Source organism: Protomyctophum bolini (assembly GCF_963924005.1).
Source record: "Protomyctophum bolini genome assembly, chromosome: 17".
NCBI classification, from domain to species: Eukaryota; Metazoa; Chordata; class Actinopteri; order Myctophiformes; family Myctophidae; genus Protomyctophum; species Protomyctophum bolini.
Genome location: NC_137878.1, coordinates 11,867,543 through 11,889,835, shown reverse-complemented (window position 1 = coordinate 11,889,835; position 22,293 = coordinate 11,867,543). Strand labels below are relative to the sequence as shown.

The following is a 22,293-nucleotide window of genomic DNA, read 5'->3' as shown; positions in this document are numbered from 1 at the left end:
TGTGTTGTTACCACGGTGACCAGGGTGTTCTGCAAGGTGATTGGCCATCATGTCTCCCGTTGTCGTCACATATGTACAAAACTGACATCCGAGTTTCCTTGGCAACCTGAAAATAAACAAACCAAAATAGTACTACTGACTAATAGCAATAATAATACAGAGAACTACTAAAATATTACTATTAATAATACAGAGCTAATACTAATAATACAGATACTACTAGTAATGCGATAAATAATACTCTTACTACTGAACTATTAGTAATACTGTCACTCACTACTACTACTGCTAACAATAACAGTTACTTCTACTGTATATTATCAATAGAACTGAAGCTGTTACTATTAGTAGTAGTACTGATGGTGAGTCTCTGTGACGTTTGCATCTGCACACACAAAAAACTGTCGGTATGTTTGTTCTCACGTAACTCCACAGACCCTGACGTTCTAATCGAGGGTAGTAGTATGCAGGTAGTATCCGAATTTAAATATCTTGGATTTACATTAGACTCAAACTTGACATTTAAAAGACATGTTAAAAATGTAGCCAATAAAATCAAATTCAATTTATCTAATTTCAGACACATAAGACCATATCTAACAGATGCAGCTAAACTCTTCATGCATACTATGATTTTTTCACAACCTGGTCACAGACAAATGTGACAACTTTAAAACCCATAGAATCACTTTACAAACAGACCAAAAGCCTAACCGTTAAGATTACCACCACTGCCACATAGTTCAAAAGTACAACTTCTTTAATTTGGACAGCTTTAAACATTTTGCAGATGCTTGTCTAATTTTTAAGATCTTAAATGGACTTGCACCTCCACCACTGTAACAGTTCATAGGTCGAAGGGACAGTGGTGCCAGAACAACCAGGGCAACTACCAGAGGGGACTGTGAAGTACCAACCAGACATAGTGTGTTTGGTAAAACAGTCTCTGTTAGAGCCTCCCATCACTGGAACAGTCTACCAACAGAAGTAAGAGAGACCTCCAACTATTTGACCTTCAAATTCAACCTGAAGAGGTGGCTAAAAACAAATCAAATCTGTAATCATGTGTAATTATGAGCTGGTGTCATCTCTCACTTCACTACGGTTGTTCTGTGCCCTGTACAGTGTTTATATTTATCCTGTGTTGTGTTGTATTGTTACTATTGTATTGTATGTGTTTTTGTATCAATAGTTTTATCGTCATTTTAAGAGCCTGCTCAGGGACTACATATGTAAATTAGCTTATAGCTAACTCTGGTCCATTTACATGGATGTGAAAACTGACGTGTTGATTAATGAGCACTATAAATGTACAAACACAATGGTAGAATAATTACCGTGGATACGACCGGTACATAGTTGAGTAGTTTGAGTTGGTCTTCTCAGTCATATGGTTGCTATTAAAAGAAAATACAAAATATAAAAGGATTGTATATATATACGAGGTTCATAGAAAGATTTTGCAGAGGCAAATTATGTACTCTGTAATATGAAAGTGGGGTTCTTGAGCGTTCGTGAATAAAAAAAGCCTGTGTTCAGTAGTTACGGCCAATTGAAGTGGTCACGCCGAAAGTGGAACAATACAAGGAAGAGAAATATGAGGAATAGGAAAAGAAGTCTCTGCGTGGGATTCAAATTACATTGTTGGCAGTCTGGGCTTTCAAAAAAAGTTACATCAAATTACGTCCTTGGCAGGGAATGAGTTCAAATAGAATATAGCAATCCGCATTCATGCAGGCGGCCTTCTTCATTGTAGTTTCACACTTTCAGTTGGACTAAGGGTTACAGTTAGTTGAACTAGATCTTTTAATTGTTTACTTTGAAACAACTCATATTTGGCAAATCGATAAATCGAGGCCGATTTCAACTTTTCTTTTTGTCAATTAGTTGAATAAAGTATTCAATTAATCAATCAAATCGTTACAAATTTGGATTATTCACAATACAAGCAGACTCTTTTAGAGGGTTGGTGACAAGTGTCTTCTAGAATGTAGAACAATGGTTCCCGAACCTTTTAGCCTGTGACCCAGAAGAGAAATGTGACGTCTCACCAGGGACCCAAACTAGTGAAAGAATGTCTTTAAATTGTTTTAATTTTATTTAGAAAAATGCCTTGAACTTAATTTTAATGTATGAAATCTGTCCACGACCCACTGTTTGGGAAACAGTGTTCTAGAAGTGTAACAGAGCTGTGAAATAAAGGTGAAAAGGTCCCATATTAATACTACTATGACTGCACTTATACTGCTACCTGCTGGACGCACAGCCAACCTCAGACTGCCGAGTGCTCCCGAGGCCATTTCAATACTGAACAAGCTGGCCCCACATCCTGTTTTGGGCGTCCATGTTAATGCTAGATAAATAGCGTCAATGCTAGCGAGCCAAAATATAGCCATCCTTGGTCTAGAAAGCGCCAATGTTTCCATCTAGACCACCGGATAATCAGCAAAGACCTCCGAACATTGCACGTTTTATCCAAACCACGGAGAGCTCCGTAGATTTCGAGTTATTCCGCTTTTTAGTCAGACTGTATAATGGGAGGTGGACGGCAGCGCGGTTGCGCAACCCGGCCTAGGATCACTAAAGGAAAGGCCAAGCCAAAATAGTAATAATAAAAAAATTGAAATCAGTTTGATATCAATAATAAAGCTTATCAGACGGAACATTACGCCAGAAGCAGTTGCTAGTTGGATTCCTTCTGACGGAACGTTCCGCCACGAGCAGCTAATCCGTTGACAGCCTGCGATGTGACACAGATGGAGTAAATTAGGCTAAACGATGTGCATACATTAGGCTTTAAGTGTTGATGGTGGTGGTGTGTTGTCATGGTTGTTACCTCATCATGTGGTTGGCGTAGGCTCTGAAGCAGTAGGTGGCGTATGTACATAAACGGCACCTCACTCCAGACACGAAATGAGTCCGACCGTTTGAAACAGCATGCTGACACTCACAGCTGAGCGTACAAATGCACACACACACACACACACACACACACACACACACACACACACACACACACACACACACAGGAGAGGGAGAGAAAAAGGGTGATAATAAACACATGAAATAGTTATGAAAAGGCAAATTAAACTGTCAAGGATCCCCCTGGCCATCATCTATAAAGCCAATGCACTGACCATGTGCTTGTTGACAGTAGCAAGGGTTCCGAGGCATCTTCCAGGTCTGTCCTCTCTCCTCCCTGGGTTTCCTGTTTGATTGCACGCTCTCTGTCCTGGGTTTCCGGTTTGATTGCACTCTCTCCGTCCTGGGTTTCCGGTTTGATTGCACTCTCTCCGTCCTGGGTTTCCTGTTTGATTGCACTCTCCTGTCTAAATTAGATTTAAAGGAGCATTCAGTGATTTGGGTGATTCGGAAAACCTCCTGGTCCGCCCCGGTAACAAGATGTGACCTGGTCCCCCCCCCCCACACACACACCTCTCTCTCTCTCATTAGCAGGCAGCAGGCACAGCAATACCCCTCTCTGTTTCTGGCGTCCCCTACTGGTATTATTAAGTCACATACTCGTGCTCATGACAACAGGTACACAGGTACACCGTACACACACAGGTACACGGACATTGCTGGTTGTAGGAGTGGTTGCACCACTCAAAAATGTAGTAGTGTCAGGTAGTATAGTGGAACCACGTTGTGGCCTCCTGCATTGTCGGGACAATAACATTTTCTTCTTGAAGAAAATCCCAAGAGAATGGAGATCATACCTGTCATCATCATCATCATCATCATCGAGAATAATCACTGGAGGTTCCGTGTCGTCAAGAAGTTGAGAAGATCCAGGACCATGTGACACCTGCTACACAACACAACACAACACACTTTATTATTACAAGTACGATGCGAGAACGCAACTCGTGAATTGCAAATACAACAATTAGAATAAATTACATACTTTTTTCTTTACATTCTTTGTGTGTGTGTGCGTGTGTGTGATACAGCTGCGCCCTCTGGTGGCGGGACCGTGGTGTTACAGCGTGACACACACACACACACACACACACACACAGACAGTTTAGGCCAGCTTCTATAGTTAGTGCTCACTGCATTCGCAATCACTGCGTTCGCAATTATTATTATTACAGACAGACAGACAGACATACCTCAGGGAAAGGGACCAGATAGTTGTCCGTCTCATCTTTAACAGTCTCTGCTGACAGTGACCTTACTGTTACCTGAACACACAAACGGAGACAGACAGACAGTGATTCCACTTTACTTATAAAGTACATTTAATAATAACAGATGATGATGATGATGATGATGTTGATAAATGTATTAATCACTTGACGTGATACTCACATCTGGAGCTTGGCAATCATATATTTTAAAGACATTTAATGTGGAGCCCTTGGGAATCTGATAAACCAACTCTGCTCTAGGGTTAAAGGTGTTATGACATCAAACTCAACATGTTTATCATATATTTATTGTGCGTCACTGGACACACTGTGTATACAGTATGCAGTATCTGCCTAAAAATGACAAACTATTTTTTGTCATTGTATTATTTATTTAGTTTTTCTCCTCGAGTCCCTAGCACAAGAGGTTCAGGCTGTCACAAATAACGTCATCCAATTGGGGCTACTGTAAACAGCAATCAAATCTGTGATACTGTATGTCCTGCCCTAGCTTACCGTTTTACAGGAATCATGAAGAATCAAAGATAACTTGTGGTTGTGTCATGGGGTCTTTAACCAGTTAAAACCAGGACCCTTTTTTTGAAAAATCTTGAAAGTGTGCAAACTACCGGTACTGATTTAGAAGGCATCCGTAGAATGGGCGTTCTAAGTGGTGCACTGTAGTTACCCTGGTTCCTGGTTTCAGTCCAATCAGCTGGCGAGGTCTGATGTGAGTTATATGACAACACTGTTTGTGGAGCTTTCTGTCTCTGGCAAACAGGAAGAGGAGCCGGCACTTATTACAGCTGTACACATACTTCCTCTGGATACGCACGCACACGCACACGCACACACACACACACACACACACACACACACACACACACACACACACACAAACACACGTTACTTTTCAATAGGGCTGCACAATATTAAAAATGTATCGTGAATGCAATATCAACATATATACAGGACATCGCAAGAGCAATATACGGTACATTTCCACAATCCAGGTTTTTTGTTTGGGATTAGAAGACATTTCACATTTGGTGCTAATCACAGTTATACTCAGGGCGCTTATGACAAGTACAATTTACAATTTAGGCATTTGGCAGACGCTATTAATCCAGAGCGATTTAGATTAGGCAAGAACAAAAAGCATGGCATACATCACATACATAAAAAGTAGTTATCATGAAACATGAGTAAGCTAAGAACGTAACAGTGGAGTGCCAGTGTCTTAAGGTGTTTGATATCGCTAATAAGAAAACCTCGCTGTGTTTCATTTTTGGAATGGCTCCGGTGCCTAGACACGGCTGCTAGGCCCCCGCCCGCACTGTTTCCGTTGCTCCATAGCCATTAGCTTCTGATTTAGCCGTGGCCTCTGTACGCTCTTTTCTCGGAAATTACGACGCCGATTATCCGGTGATCGAGATGGGAACATTGGAGTTTTCTAGAGCAAGGATTGGTGAAATGTTTTTCAGTAAAAACTATGTGTGTCTGTATAAACATATACAGTAATCTATTTATTTCTTCCTCTTTCATTGTTTCCCAGTGTGTGCATACAGTAAGCATTTCATTGTCATGTTAGCCGCAAAAGAAAAGCTGAAACTTATTCAAACTTCAACTTGAAGACATATCGTCGTGCAGCCCAAATAATTTTCAAACCCACAAGTTTTCTCCAACATCTCACAGATCGCTGTGTGTGTGTGTGTGTGTGTGTGTGTGTGTGTGTACCTTGTGTCTGGTAGTGTGTTGTTGATAGGCTGCTCTGGACATGAACACTCTCAGGCAGTAGACACACAGCAGGTAGCATGTGTTCACATGAGCCTCCCAGAAGTGACGCACAACAGACGGGTAGAACGAAGAACGATACTCACACACCTACGCAGACATGCAACCAACCCCCACCAACAAACACACAGGGTTAAATAAAATGACAACGGTATCACATTTACAGCATACACACAAGCATCCTGTGGGTAGGCAATAACACACACACACACACACACACACACACACACACACACACACACACACACACACACACACACACTCAAATAAGTACAAAATAGGGTTAAACAAAATGGTATACAATTAAAACACATGTACCTGACAGATATAAGGCATCTCTCCGGGTTTGTGTGTGCACTTCATGTGGTGAAGGAGAGCCGCTTCATTTTCATAAGACAGCTCACAGATCTTACATGTGGCTGCGGGTGGACGGAGAGAGAGAGAGGGACAAACATTTATCAATCACTAGTTCAGGGGTTCTCAACCTGAGGGTTGGGACCCCCAGGGGGGGTTGTTGTGAGCTTGTAAATGGGCTATTTTCACAATATATATCTGTGGAACTGAGTCAAACTAAGTGTAATGCCTCAACAATTCCAAGGGCTTAAGTATTGTGAAGTAGTAAAAATAAAAGAATAAAAGATACGAGTGGAGTGTTTTGTACATACATAACGTGTTGTTGGGGCTGTGAACCTCTAGGTGGCGCTCCAGTCTGAATGGATTTTGGAAGTTTCTGTAGCAGTGAGGACAGTGATTCTCTCCATACATTTCCTCTATGTGCTGCTCCGTGTGGGACATGAAGCTGGGGCAGAGAGAGAGACAGACAGAGAGAGACAGAGAGAGACAGAGAGAGAGACAGAGAGAGACGGCACATTCAGAAGTGAACTTTGTAATAGTCCTTGAAGCAGAGCATGCATAATGTAAAAATTGTGAAAATTCAGAGCACACTTGACACTGTATAGTGAAAGATGTGCTTTCCGACTGTGTGAACATTCTAAAGCTAGTAAATGCAATGGTTTCGGACGAGTTATGGATTTTACACTTTCTGTGCGAGTTTAGGTAGGTGCATTTTTTTCTTCTTTTTTAAGATATTTTTGGGGGCGTTTTCTGCCTTATTGATAGGAAGAAAGTAGACTGACAGGAAATAGGGAGAGATATAAGGGGAAGACGCACGGCAAAGGCCGTAGGGATCGGGAGTCGAACCCGCGGCACACCGTCAGGCTGGCTCAGCAGCCTAGGTGCCCATACGGTTGAGCTAACCGCCCGGGCCAGGTAGGTGCATGTCTACTCATGGTATTAAAAACATGACCACAATAATAATTGCCGTGTACCGCAATGACATCTTTGTGTCTTTTACATCTTTTTGTAGTTAAGAGAAGACAATTATTTTACCGCCGTCTTCTCTCAATTTAATCAGACTGCTGAAGGCCTCTTCATATTTATTTTGAATTCTTATCTTATCTTTGTGGACCACACAGAATTGCATTTAGCTTCTTGTACCTGTAGTAGCAGTGACAAATAAAATGTTGATGTCGTGTAGTGCTGTGTAACAGTGTTGCCTGATGTTGTTGTGTACGGTTACTACAGTGTTACCTGGTGTTGTCTTGTAGCGAGGCTTGACAGTGATCACATGTGTAGGGACCAGCCGTTTTCCTGGTCCCATCCGACTGCGTGACCATTGTTATTGAGCTTTGGCCTTTGTCGGTGCCGTAGAAGAAGTCTTCGACCAGGATGACAAGTTGCTGAGCAGGAGGAGAGGGGTGGAGCGTTGGAGGAGGGAGGTGTTGGCGGAGCCCGACGGGGGGGCTGGCGGAGGTGGAGCTGAGAGGAGACTCAGGAGACGAGGACACAGGACGAGGGAGGTGTTGGCGGAGCCCGACGGGGGAGCTGGCGGAGGTGAAGCTGGCGGAGGTGGAGCTGAAAGGAGACGAGGACACAGGACGAGGGAGGTGTTGGCGGAGCCCGACGGGGGGGCTGGCGGAGGTGGAGCTGGCGGAGGAGGAGCTGAAAGGAGACGAGGACACAGGACGAGGGAGGTGTTGGCGGAGCCTGACGGGGGGGCTGGCGGAGGTGGAGCTGGCGGAGGATGAGCTGAAAGGAGACGAGGACACAGGAGGAGGGAGGTGTTGTTGGCGCAGAGGAGACTCAGGAGAGAGGTGCGGCATGGGAGGAGTGACACCGGAGGGATGACGACGTGCCGGGGTAATGGGAGGGAGGCTCGGCACGCGTGTCTGAAACACACAAACAGGTACATGATTTTTAAATCTGAGAATATCGTCAATGTCGGGGAGAAGCCTTGCATGGCCAAAACTGTTACTGTTCCTGCTAGTCAGGAAAATGGAGGAAAAAGACCTGTGTTCCAATGGATCCAATGTTATCCTTTAGTCACAAGCTCTTCTGGGCATGAACCCCTTTTGGTGTAGTAAAAATAGCAGATCTACAAGCTCATAGCGCGGCACAGAGTATCGTGCTTTGAACTTGTAGGTCTGCTAACCCTAACCCTAACCCGTGAAAATGTGGCGCAAATCTTTGAATATATATTCTTTCAGAGCAAACGTTTTTAACTAAAATCTTTGTTTCCGGGGGGTCCCTGGAACTACATATTTTGAGATGGGGTCGGTGGCCAAATGCATATAATTCTAGGGGTCCTTGACATTAAATAGTTTGAGAACCATTGACATAGAAACATAGGTTTTTAAGAAAACTGTCAGGATTTAGAAGGCGTTAGAATCGTCCTCAGATCTAAAGGGGGTTAATACTCACAGATAGACTTCACTTTCAAAGTACCTTGGATGTCTGTAGGGCTGTTCTAGGGGAAGTTGACCTGGGCGCTCTGTGTTTCTTCTTAAAATGTCCTTTAAACCTTGCATCCTTCAGACACCGGATGATCTCAATACTGCACAGCTGTGGAGGAGATGACAAGAATGATGAGTGAGTGTGTGTGCATGTGTACAGTTTCCCCTAGAATTGTTTTCAGGCCCGGATTTATGCACAGGCTGGTATGTTGGCGCAAATGGCTTTGGTCAAATCGGTCATGCCCACTTGCTGGAAAAGTAAATTGTCCATTGTAAAATGATATGAAATATTTGAATTACTGTTACCACTGTACGATAAAAAGTCGTACCTCAATTTGTATGCCAAATACCTACATGACTGGCTATGAATATGACTATAGGTTCGCACTTACAGTGAAGACATAGTCAGTGAAAACAGAACATTATAAGTAAACAGTGCTCTTATTTTACATTCCACAGACCAGAAGACTGGTCTGTCTCAGGTGTGTCCCCCCTCAAACGCGCACTTGCCCGGTCGGGGAACCTGAAAACAAACTCCACCTGCCCGAAAGTCTAATTTACCTGGTGGGCAACTCTCAGTGTCAAAGCCTATTCAAGAAAGACTTGGAACAAAGAGCAGTGTAACTGTCGTAAATGACATGAGCAGTGTTGTAACTAACGCCCTTACACCACGTTACGTTACCTAACTAAACTACTTTTTGCAGTAACTTGTAACCTAACGCTTTACATTTCCCCATTCCATAACGGCGCTATAGTTATTGTGCATGCGTCACCTGCATTATGGCGTTATTATGTCAACTTATATGATCCAAGTGAAAAGTCTCCCCATGCAGCGCCGTGAGCCGTGAGTCTATCTGTCATACAGGCGTCTCTGAGAGAGCGCTCTCTGTGTTGTACTCTGTTTACAGTTTGTGCTCTCATACTAGCCCATGAGCCCACATGGCTTCTCACTCTAACTTGAACAAAGCACGTCGCAGAAGAGGTCATTGCGACAGAACAAAAAACCTTCTTTTAAATTGTTTTTTATATTATTTTTTAAAGTACGGTAAAGTAAAGTAACTTGAAAGTAGTTACTTTCATAATTTAATAACTAGTAAAGTAACTAGTTACTTTTTTAGATAAGTAACTATAACTCTTTACTTTTTAAAAGTAACTTGAACAACACTGGACATGAGTAATGATCTGCTTTTGTTCTGTTCTCTCCCCTCTGTGCTTACACATGTTCCAGTCATTGGATATAACTGTCACAATAAACAACTTGAATCTATATTTGTTTGAAGGCGGTCTTGTTTATTAGTGATTTTCCATTTATTTTCAAACATATTGGAACTTACCCTGGGTAACAACAACAACAGACTAGATTCCAAGAAAGATTTTCAATATTTGCCCTCATCTTTTTCCAATGGTTGGATCCGTATGACGAGTACAACTGTCCTATAAATTAATGACGCCGGGGACAGATGACGAGCAGGCTCGTCTTAAGGCGTTTGATATCGTTATAAACATTGCCTTGCTGCGTTTCATTTTTGGAACCACTCCGGTTGCTATTCACAGTTGCCAGGGCCCCGCCCGCACCGTTTGTGTTGACCCAACCACACTAGCTTCTGTTTTAGGTTTAGGTTTTAGCTTTTTTCTCGGAAACGAATGCGCTGTCCGTGGTGTTGAACAGATCGGCGATGTTCGGAGGTCTTTTCTGATTATCCGGTGAGCACGACTGGAACATTAGCATTTTCTAGAGCAAGGGTGGACCTCATTTTTGCTCGCTAGCATTGATGCTATGCTTTAGCATCCAAGATGGAAAGCGGATGCACGTCATAGTGGAATAGCCTAAAATCACCCGACACCCAAGCACCACCACTTTCTCCTGATCTATTGTTGTTTCTGCTTTAGCTTCTTACTATTTTGTACGTAAATTGTTTGTGTTTGTTTGTATCTGAATTAAATTGAGCTTTTCTTCCTTTTTTTGCTGTTTTGTGTGCTATTTACTTTAGTTTTTGTAAAGCACTTTGTAACGCTGTTTTGAAAGCGGCTATATAAATAAAACTTTATGATTATTATTATTGTGCCATATTACATTTTCTTCAAAACTTTTTTTGCTACTACTCCTACAGATTTTGTCCAAAACTCATTTGGCACGTTTGATCTGCCAAAATATGACAGATGACAAGGGACATCCAGCTAACTGACAAAAGCCCCGCTCTCGCACCGTGGATCATTTTAAAATCACCAAGCCGCCACATTGCTTCGTCACCACGGTAATACAACTTCCATACCATCACAGTCCCCAGGGGCACCAGCACTAGTTGATGTAATGTGAAGTTAAAGCAGTCCTCACTTACACACACAAAGCCTCTGAGAGATTGGACCTTCATATACCGAGAGTGACACACAGTACAGTCTGGAGGTCTGACCTTGCCACGAAGACCTGGAGGAGAGCGCAGAATAGAGGGTTAGCAAAAAAACATAAAACATGATTTTACCGTTGCCTGGTATTCAACCTGAATCCTATCGTTGTATCGTCAGGTCATGCGAGGATCTAAGATCACACTGAATACACAGAGCACATAATGGACCAGTGTATTCTGTGTTTCTAGTGATCGTCAGACTGGACTGGCAGTGGAATGAAGTCGGGAGATCAGTCGGTTGGAAGGTGTGTGCTGACTGCACCTGAGAGACACACCAATACTATGCTGCTGAACATTACCTACTGTACCATTTGATGTACAGTATTTTTCCAACAACAAGCTATGGTGCTATTTGGCAGTCGAAAGCCAAGCGAGCTTGCTTGATCGGCTTCCGACTAGGGGTGAAAATCGCCGGGTATCTGGCGATGCGATTACATATCGACTCAGAGGGTTACGATTTGATTAATCCAGATCAATTGGGCTATGCTATGATTCAATTAATTAATTAATCAATCACTCACTGTAAATCACTGTCAGTCATTGTGTGACTAATAAACAAAGTGCTTTCTATTGATCTATGAATATTATATTCTTTCACAGTGAACGTTTTTAACTCAAATCTTTGCTTCTGCAATAAACAAACACTCAGCTCCTTTCCATCAAACTGGAGGATTTCAGTTGAGGTCAGCACTCTGAATTGTGTTTGTTGTTTGTTAGTTACTGAAGTATCATTTACAGGTTCCGTCCATTTGATGTGTCCACGCGTCGGGTTGCAATGACGTGTGTACACGTCCTAGTGAATCTTCAATCAGGCAAGAGAATAATATTTTTACTTTTTTAATTTCTAAAACTCAAAGGCCACCGTATGCTTCGCTCTTCATTCATATTAGTGTCCCGTTCACTTAGCTGTTAGCGCAGCAGAAAGAATGCCTCGTCTCTCCTAATCCAGGGCGCCCTCCGTGGTTTTCATCTGATGGATATACTAAGCGCTTCATTTCTGACTTCTCATCCGCCTCTCGTCTCAAAATATGAATGCTTTGGAATATTTAGCGATATAATAGAAACGAGACCACGGTAAGCTAGCAAAATATTTCTCAGTTTTTTCCCGGATTCAGAGTAAAAGCGTGATCTTCGGCATCGGCACCAGACACTCCAACACTTACCACCGCTGGTGTCGATGCGGCAGAGAGCTACCTTTAGGCAAAAAATTATCAGAGCTCTAAGGAAGTGAAGGACGAGTCTCCATACCTTTCTGAGGAGGCTTGACTTGAAACCCAGGCGTACCCAAGGGTCCCTTGGGTTTGATTAGACGACCACGGCTAGAAAAGAGGGATTCAGGGGAGGGCTTGTTGTGGAGGCTGGGTGCCTCGGGACGACTGGGGCTCGGAACCTGGGGCTGGACCGCCAGGGGACGAGGGCTGGAGAGGACAGGATAAGGAGGTAGAGAAGAGATGCAGCTTCTCACCACCTGCTTTGCTGATGGCCCACACACCACATCCAGAGGAGACATCATGTCAGAACGCAACACACGCACATACTGTATGTATGTATGTATGTACATTATATAAAAACAAAACTTTCTCTCATTAAATGCTTTCATTCGTTTTGTCTTTATATTATTAGACTTTGAGAAGTGCTATATAAGTTAGATTTTTATTTGTATACAAGTCCAACTGTGTCAATAAGAGAGTGAGAAAGCAAGCAAGAGAGACATATACGATTCTCAATCCAAAACCTTTTTTATTTTTAATTCAAACGCATTTTTTTTTCCAGATTCAAAACGATTTTCTATTCAAAAGGATTCTCGATTCAATACATAGGATTTCATCACAATCTACTCCAGTCTTGAACTGAAGTGACTACAGTAACTTGAAAATGACTGAATGACATGATGTTTACTGTGATTAGGGTAAGCTTACATTTCATACCACAGACACCATGTAGTGAAAACTCCTGTAACTGTAACCAGAAAAAGAAATCAAAAAAGAAAAAGAAAAAATATTTTTGGAAATTATTTATTTATTCGTTCATAACGGAATCGCGATTCTAATTCAAATCGGGTTTTTTTGACACCCCTAGTCCCTAATGTATAAAAACAGCGGAAAGACTGATCAATTTTGTACTCCATAGAGTCCATACCCTTTGTTAATTATGCAAGTGCATCGTGTTGATGTCACGTGAGGAACAGCACATACAGTACCACCACATAGTAAAATAACAGACTTTAATGTGTACCTGTCGTCCGCATCAAAGGAGCTTTATCAAATGAGTTTACAGTCTGGCGGCTCAACACCTCTGCTGCAGAACCACACAGTGACACAACCCCTACAACACACACACACACACACACACACCTATGTTTACTGAATGTTCAGACAGGAACAGGACATTATAATAATAATAAAAACCTGTTTGATAAAAGTAAGTATTACCTGTGATGACAGGGAAGCTGTCGGTCTTGGGCGATGTTGAAGAGGTGAAGGGCTTGCTGGGATTGTGTACTGGTGTGAGATTGTTGTAGTGGTGTACTGGTGTGGTTTTGGAGTTACTGGTGTGTACTGGTGTGGTTTTGGAGTTACTGGTGGGTACTCGTGTGATATTGTTGTAGTGGTGTACTGGTGTGGATTTGGAGTTACTGGTGTGCACTGGTGTGGAACTGGTAGTGATGGGGCTGAGCTTAAAGCAGGTGAAACCACAGGCCGAGCCTCCAGTTCTGGACATCAGGTTTAGCTGCACACCAAAGCCTGGAGGACACACAGTGAATACATAAAGAGGAGGGAAAACATTACAATTATCGGCATAAACACCATTCTTGGCTATCCAAGAAGCCAAGAATGTCAGTTTGTATATATTAAAGGGCAAGACCACTTTGGTAGAGGTTTGGGTTGTTCAACGTACTAACCTACAGGCCACAGTGAGATATGTCTTCCATTCAGTTTGAAGCCCATCACAGATGCACTAGATTCTGACGACTGGGGATCATGAGAGGACCGCTCTGGTGACTGGAAGAAACAAAGACACAATAAATAACAATGCATTGGGGGCATGTACATCAGTGGCTAAATGAATGGTTGAATAAAATAAAATAATGCGCATGCACATGCAAATGTGCCTGAACCTGAACCTGAACACCCCTCTGGCTCATTTACTGCCAAGGACAACTTTGATGACTTGTGGGTTTTTTTTATTGATTAAGTAACATCACTGTGTTGCTAGGCGATCGATAAACTGGATATGGTTCGTCAAATCGTCGAAAAGGTTACCCTCCGTACGCTTCAATGTTAACTGAAATTTTAAAAATCCATTTACCCTTGTTGGAACTTTAAAATAAATGTGTACACTAATTTATTTTAAAGTTCTAACAAGGGTGAGTTGGCAAAAAGAATCCTCCATGTTTAAAGCTCCCACTGACTGGAATAACTTACCTATTCATATTCGGTCATTAACTTATTTTAGGCTGTTTAAAACTGCGCTGTCCTCTCACCTTTTGACTAACTAACAGTCTATGCTTTGACTATTCATCACTAATAACATATCGCTAACACGTCTATTACGTAATCAATGATCCACTCTGTGTTCGGCTGTTGTTGTATCATGTATTCTTGTATGTTAAGTTAAGTTAAGTTTAGTCCTGTTTTGTCTGTGTTTATAAGAAAAGAACATTCACCATTCACATTCTGTATTCTGTATTGAAATAAACCTCAAGGGATTATTCCAATAAAGAATTTCAAAGTAAAGAAATTGATCTCAAGTTATTTTTCCAGACAGAGTTATTTTTATCCAACAAGATTTATTCAAGTAAAGTATAGCTGGTCACGGTTACAAAAGTTGTTTTGTGTGTGACAGTGTGGCTGTGGCTCTGTGTGTGTGTGTGTGTGTGTGTGTGTGTGTGTGTGTGTGTGTGTGGCTGTGTGCGTCATAGACTTAGGGAAGTTGCCGACTCACCGGGGGTTTCTCCCGGTGACGCTGCACCCTCCACACTCCACAGCCGCTCTCATGGGCCTGGAAGTCCACACACCGCTGCCCCGATGGCGGACCGACCATAGACTGTAACAAATATGGACAAAGCGTTCCGCGGGTCTAACATGAACATAAAATGAAGCCTGTCAGTCCTTGCACTGGAAGTCGCCATCTTTCTAGATCCGTTTGGGCCCAGCTGGCCCATTGGCTGGCCCAGACAACGAGGCGGGACTTCCCCCCTTCTTCTTTGTTGGTTTATATTTTGACTCGAGTGGGTGGGGGATCCCGTTCATAGACTGTAACGGTAGCCACGCCCCTCAGAACATGCGCGACTTTATGGTCATTTTTTTTATAAATGGGACCATAATTTTCCAAAAAGAATATTATGACATTAGAAATGAGACTTTAAACTAGTGACTGGAAGCAAAAAGTATTCATGACCATGTTTATTAAGGTAATACAGTCTAGGTGAAGTTGGGCCCAAATACATGGACTTCTATGGGGCTATGGGTTTTTTTGAGCCCAATGACAGCGCCACAACAGGCCATTATATGAACTTTCATTTCCTTAGTGGCTTCACAAAATATCTGTCTGACTGCCCCCCTGGTGTGCGTGCGTGTTACGTACGTGGAGCCTGGTGCGTTTTGGAGCAGGAGCAGTCCAGTCAGGAGGAGGACACTCCTGCTCATGATGCAACCCGGCATCTCCTGATGCAGAAATCTCCTCCATTTGCACTTCCTCGTTCTCCTCTCCCTGCTCCTCTTCCTCATTGTCGTCCTCCTCAATCTAAGATAAGACAGGAAAGACCATTATAGATCCCTGTGGGGAAATTCAGGTGTCGAAGCAGCAACACCAAGCATCTCTGGGACCCCAATAAAAACCTCAGTGTTCATTTAAGTTAACTCTGATCTGAGTTACAGACCCGTAACTCGTCAGGGACCCCTGAGAGGCCCCACTTTGAGAACCACTGAAACTCAGGATACGTACAGGGGCGAAGAGGAAGATATCCTGGTCCCCCAGCAGCTCCTTGTTCTCCTGTTCGTGCGTTTCCTGGCTCTTCTCTTGTACTGAGGATCCAGTAGGATCTAGACAAATGCAGACGATTGAAGGAAATGTGTAATTTTACATTCACACAAGATTCATAGTAATAACAATAACGTCATACTGATAAAAAATATTATTTTAGTGTTAGTTTAGTAGAGAAAGGTCTTTTTGCACACCTACTGGGACAGATGCAAACATGCCAACATGGTCTTCACTTAAAGCAATAGTTTATTCAGTGCACATACCCGAGGCGGGGTTGGCGAAAGGGCCTTTCTGTGTGGAGTTCGCATGTTCTCCCCGTGTCCCCTAGGGTAGGTACCCTCACAAAAAACATGCAGTAATCCTGGTCTCTAAACTGCCTCCCCCTGGCCAGCCGGGGCGCCTGATGGAGGGGAAAGGAACTGGTTGGAATAACGTGTTCCTTCCACGCGCTACGTCCAACCAGGGAAACTCCCCCCTGTCAGGTGTAAAGGAGCAACTTGGACACTGAGGCATGAAGGAAGCATGAGTTCAAGTCCGTTGCTATCCCCATGTCCCCCATATATGGGGACTAGGTTGTGGAGGGTGTGTAGAGCCCAGGATCACATTAGATAATTGACACAGGGGAAAATGGGTTAGAAAATTGTGGGATGAAAATTATAGATTTTTTATTTTAAAGCAATAGTTTATTACAACATTTCGGCCTAAACTAACTTCAATCAGGTGACCTCACCTGATTATTATTATTATTATTAACTCACCTGGGGGTCGCGACCCCCAGGACGAGTTTCAGCCTGTCGGACTTATATGCCGGTGCACAAGCCAGCCTCTCACTCATTGCGGTGGCATCATCAGAGCAGACAACAACACAACAAAATTCACCCAAAGGAAGAAGCCGTTTATATCGCTGATTATATAGTATGGTTGTGTACAATAGCGGAGTGAAAGGTTCCATAGTCCATATGGTGCTGCCTGGAGTCTGGACTGGCGCTGGCCTCCACGCTATGGCTGCTTCGACATGTATCACATCGCAACGAGGACCGCAGCGTGAAGCTGCCTTCAGTGCGAGACATGAGCCAGCCAGCGTGGAGGCTGACACCAGTCCAGCCCATGGAACCTCTCCCTGAAGCTGCTACATTAGAGCGCCGGAGTGAGCTCCTTTAGTGGGGCTAATGTTAGTCCCGAGTCCCGGCTCCAAGTATAGGAGTAGCCCTGAAACATGACTGTGAAGAACAAGCCATGTGAACCATGGCATATGAGTTACCAGCTAGCGCCCCTCAAAAACAACTAGAGGCAAAAACAAAAGCTAGTGGCTAGCGCCCAGTTTATTGCTTAATCTTTTGTAGTCACTATTCATTGATTCACTGGCATACCTTTGACAAAAATGTTTCTCACCGTTATATTGAATATTGATATGCGATAATAATGTCATCTATCTCATCATATTAAAGAAACATCTCAAATGAGGTGAGGATATAAAACCCAACGTTTATATTGTTGATGCTATTCTAATTTTTTATTAGTCAAATAAAAGTGACTTATTGCAGAGAAACAAGTGTTTTTCTTTACAAATCAAAACATTAGCCTAAATTAATGATCATACAGTGCTTTGCTGAAAATATCCATTGAATCGCATCGAAAATCGTATCGAATCGTAACCTTAACATCGAAAGTTGAATTGAATCATGGATTAGGCGAATCGTGACAGCCCTAGCACAAAGGGGGGGGGGGGGGGGGGGGGGGCAGGTGCGTCACCACCATTCACTGTGAATACGTTGCGACACCCCCACTCTCACATATAGGCGATTTCAAACTGTTGCCTCCCACAACTTTCAAATGCTTCCGTCATACAGTGTACGGAATCTCTGGAAATGATCAATCAATCAATAAAGGGGAATCATTTGACTCCTCCTACCCACTTCTGTTTCATCTTTACAGTCACGCAAGCAAATGTATCCCAATATAAATATAAATCATCTAGGCATATATGGTTTGCTACTTAGCAGAAAAAGAAGATATATTTTCATGAACGGAAATGACGGCAGATGGCAGTTTCCTGCTTTGGATTTAGGGAGATGTAGTTCCAGATTTTATATAGAATGTCGGAGATTGTGTAAAGCTGTCTTGCGAGACAATTGTTAGCTGGACACAGAACAACATCCACATTCATAAGCATTTCAGAATGACTAAAACACACCTGTTTGGTCTTCATCCTCCTCTGAAGACAGTGTCAGTGGTTCCAGCTCATCGTCACACTCTACGAGGGTCTCGCCATCACTTAATTCTGCCGTCTCCTCCCAGGCCTTCAACACGGCCTACACACAACAAGTCACATGACTGGATGAGCAGAGCAGCAGTGAACCACAGCAGAAGACTCCTTGGTCTACAAACACATTTTCTTTTCTCCTAAAATAAGAGAAAATATCTTGGGGATCTGCTACTGTTTTAGCAGTTTCTGCTACACAAACATTGTGTTTAACAAGCCCTTCACAATCACAGCCCGTTTCTAAGTGGATACCATAGACAGGTGGATACGGGCAGCCCTATCATTGTCAAGCTGGGATGAGGAAACTAAGATTATGTTGTACGACACAAGTACAGGTTGTTACTAGACTGTTGGAGTTGGAGCTAAATAAATCCATAGCGATCGCTCATTCATTTACTTTAGACGTTTCAGAATAGTAATAATAATAATATTGTTACGTCTGGTACGGCCTTGACAGCAATGGCAACAAAAACTGGTAAAATGAATTAATGATACAATATGAATCAAGTTCGGCTATTCGGTTTTCAGCCAACTGTTTTTTATATTCGGCCAAGAATTTCCCATTCGTGGTAATAGTTAATCGATGAATCAATCGTTAAGAAATACTTCAATTAAACGTAACAGTTATCAATGAATCGAAAATACTGCGGTTCTATCATTGGGAAGTTTTCTGTGAATGTAATACTGTCTGCACTCTGCACACGTGAGTTAAAGGAACGCACACGTGGGCCGATTAAGAAAAACGCAGCTAAAGATCGCACACGGAGCACATACATTTCAGTGATGTCACACCAACAGAAGCAAGCGTTGCCTACACTATCGGTCATAATTTCAATATTGTGCATCTTTAAAATAAACCCACTGTCAAATACCATTTTATCCATAATTGGCTTTGTGTTGATGCCGACGGAAGGAACAGCATCATAATTCAACCATGGTCGCATTCTGTTAGTTGAGTGGTCGTAGTCGCTGTGCACAAAGTGTTTTTCACAAATCACATGGTTCTGGAGGAATCTCGCGCTAGTGTTCAACTTGTTCAAGTCCAGGTTGAGAGTGACAAGCCAGCGTTTTAACCTGGCAGGATCTTTCGCTGGAAAGAAGTGAAACCTCATTTTAGGGTGTTCCTTCCGGTTGATTAGACAGCCATCAATAATGCAATGAGTATGTATCCATCGTTTTCTGGATGGCTCTTGGCCCGACGTGAGTTCCATCCGGCTAAGGTTTTGAGTCCGACAGAAGTCCCAAACATCAGTGTCTGTCTCACACTTTGGCGTCCTGCAGTATGCAGCAAGAAAAGGACATCCAATGTTGTGTTGAGTTCAGTGTCTGTTCCTCATGTTGACAGTCCCGTTTCAGCTGGCAGTGAAGTGGCTTCCACTGGATTGACACAACTGGACAAAAATATGAAAATCACAATGTTAACTAATATTATTTTTTTCAACCCATCTTCAATTTCTTCATAATATAACTGGTCCTCACCAGTGTTAGGGAATATTACTCAAGAGAGTAATATGTTACTTATTACAGTACAGTCGTTTAAAGAAAATCACTTACTATTTGGAATCAAGAGTAATATTAACCCATTCTGACCTGAGATCAGATTCATACGAGGTTTCCACTGGACACACACTGGTCTGATGAACCCATTCTGACCTGAGATCAGATTCTAAAAATGTCAGTCGTTCTTCGATTTTTCAAAAATAGCAGACCTACAAGCTCGTAGCGCGCCACTCGGTGGCGCGCTATGAGCTTGTAGATCTGCTATTTTTCAATAGCTAAAGCATAACATGATGCTGAACACCAAAACGGGTTCCCGGTCAGAATGGGTTAAATCATTATTATATTATTTTAGACATATTACATATTACTCCCCCACACACACAAAAAAGGGATCCTACAACACAATGTATTTAGTCAGCTTCTTTTAAAACTGAATCCAATTGTTTTGAATAAGAAGTCATTAAATCAGCCAAAAAGGCTATGAAATAAACTATATGAAATGTTTTCAAACGGTAGCCAAAGAATCGTGAGTAATACTGTATGTAGTATGTGCTATTTTTTTACAAAGTAATATGGTATAATATTACCGTTTTGGCAGTAATATTACACTAGCTTACAATAGCTTTTTAGGATTGATTTTAAAATTATTTTACTTGACTATAAAGCTCTCAATGGTCTCGCACCTTCCTACCTACATGACTGCCTGCCTAAATATGTCCCAAACCGCCCCCTAAGGTCTTCCTCTGCTGGCCTGCTCGCTTTGCCAAAAAAAATGGCAACTAAAAAATACGGGGAAGCAGCTTTTTGCTTCTACGGGCCGTCGGCATGGAACAAGCTCCCACTGTACCTTCGTCAGGCAGCCTCTGTAGACATTTTTAAAGCTACAATTTACAATTTACAATTTAGGCATTTAGCAGACGCTCTTAATCCAGAGCGACTTACATTAAGCAAGAACAAAAGCATGGGAATACATCACATAAAGACATTTATCATGAAACATGCGTAGCTAAGAAAGTAACAGTGGAATATCTATAATGAAACTATACATATAAGCTATACATCTATACTACTATGCTACACATATGTACTATGACGTGCTATGACTACTAGAATTGCTATCTAAGGGGGTGGGGTAAGTGCTATGGGCCATGATCTTAAGCTGGGTCTTAAGCTCAGCTTAAGACCCACTTCTACAACATTGCTTTTAATTGATCTTTTTTTGTTATTCATGTCCTCACTGTATTGCATTACTGCTTGTTCTTAATGTTGTTGCCTTGCTTTTCTTTTATTCTCCATTTTTCTGTAAAGCACTTTTATGTCATGAAAGGTGCTATACAAATAAAGTTTTATTATTATTATTATTATTATTATTATTACTGGTTACTGGGTAAAGTAATAATTTCGGGGCGCCCGCTGGATAAGTGGTCGAGGCGCATGTCAATAGGCTTTGGCCTGACAGCGTGTCGCGTGTTCCATGAGACAAACATTGTGAAAATAGACAATCTACAAGTTTACTACTTGCAGTTTGGCTTATCTGTGGAACCAAGTCAGGGGGGGGGGGGGCACGGCCTGAAAAGTTTGGGAACCCTCAGTATAGAGGGAAATGATGGGTTAAAAAAGTGTGTTTAATGTAAAAACAGGGTAATGTCACATACTATACTAACTATAAACTTGAAATGTACTGTAATTCTGCAAACTGTTAATACATACTTCAATCTTTCATGCTGTACTGAGGAATTTTATGTTTAGATTCATGTGTAGACTGAGGGAATCAAATAATTTATTAATTATGGCCTTAACAGGGATCACACAGAGTGATACAGTATTCTCCTCATGTTTCTGGAAACCCTGGAGGCAATGTTTATATGTCTTTGTGTTGTTGTTTTGTATTTACTGTTATGTTTTCCCTGTTGTTTGTATATGGAACCATTGTGTATGAAATAAAGTTTTCAATCAATCAATCAATCAATACAATAAAACCCAAACCAACTCAACTAAAATAGTGAATACAAATTAGGGGTTGTGTTGAATGACTTCATATAAGATGCACTGTTTGTTAAAATGTAAACATAAACAAACACTGTTTACGTCACGTGTGGTTGCACTGCAGTCTAGTTTGAATTGGGCTAGCCTCTGTTTAGCCATGTTGCTAACTAATTATGGTAACTGAATAAAATATAATATAAACAAAGTCAAAACAATATATATAAATAATATATGTATATAAAAAGCCAATATTTTAATCCTCATCTGCCTGCACTGACGTACAAAAGGTAAATATAGAAATGAACCAAGGAAGCCATGAAGCTAGGCTAACAGGCTAACATGTAACAGCTCCTTAAAAAAACGACAATCCGGTGGTTTGGCAGAAAAACGACACGAGATAATACATTTCATATTGTATTTATTTGTATTTTTTT

General features: G+C 42.0%; 1 protein-coding gene across 1 annotated transcript in view; it reads right to left on the bottom strand.

The window, feature by feature from the left end:
* Positions 1-19,436, bottom strand: part of pogza (pogo transposable element derived with ZNF domain a) — a 28,390-nt gene extending 8,954 nt beyond the window's left edge. Inside the window, exons 1-22 of the mRNA XM_080787085.1 lie at positions 19,246-19,436; positions 18,305-18,422; positions 16,072-16,169; positions 15,712-15,870; positions 15,070-15,171; positions 14,027-14,126; positions 13,557-13,868; positions 13,360-13,449; positions 12,373-12,600; positions 11,059-11,144; positions 8,712-8,828; positions 7,518-8,155; positions 6,593-6,726; positions 6,246-6,346; positions 5,871-6,017; positions 4,822-4,956; positions 4,116-4,187; positions 3,720-3,808; positions 3,138-3,329; positions 2,837-2,953; positions 1,338-1,397; positions 12-106 (exon numbers count right to left, since the gene is read on the bottom strand). Of these exons, the coding sequence (XP_080643211.1) occupies positions 12-106; positions 1,338-1,397; positions 2,837-2,953; positions 3,138-3,329; positions 3,720-3,808; positions 4,116-4,187; positions 4,822-4,956; positions 5,871-6,017; positions 6,246-6,346; positions 6,593-6,726; positions 7,518-8,155; positions 8,712-8,828; positions 11,059-11,144; positions 12,373-12,600; positions 13,360-13,449; positions 13,557-13,868; positions 14,027-14,126; positions 15,070-15,171; positions 15,712-15,870; positions 16,072-16,169; positions 18,305-18,422; positions 19,246-19,317 (3,262 nt within the window). The 5' untranslated portion in view covers positions 19,318-19,436. The remainder of the gene's footprint in view (positions 1-11; positions 107-1,337; positions 1,398-2,836; positions 2,954-3,137; positions 3,330-3,719; positions 3,809-4,115; positions 4,188-4,821; positions 4,957-5,870; positions 6,018-6,245; positions 6,347-6,592; positions 6,727-7,517; positions 8,156-8,711; positions 8,829-11,058; positions 11,145-12,372; positions 12,601-13,359; positions 13,450-13,556; positions 13,869-14,026; positions 14,127-15,069; positions 15,172-15,711; positions 15,871-16,071; positions 16,170-18,304; positions 18,423-19,245) is intronic.
* Positions 19,437-22,293: the final 2,857 nt, after the last annotated feature.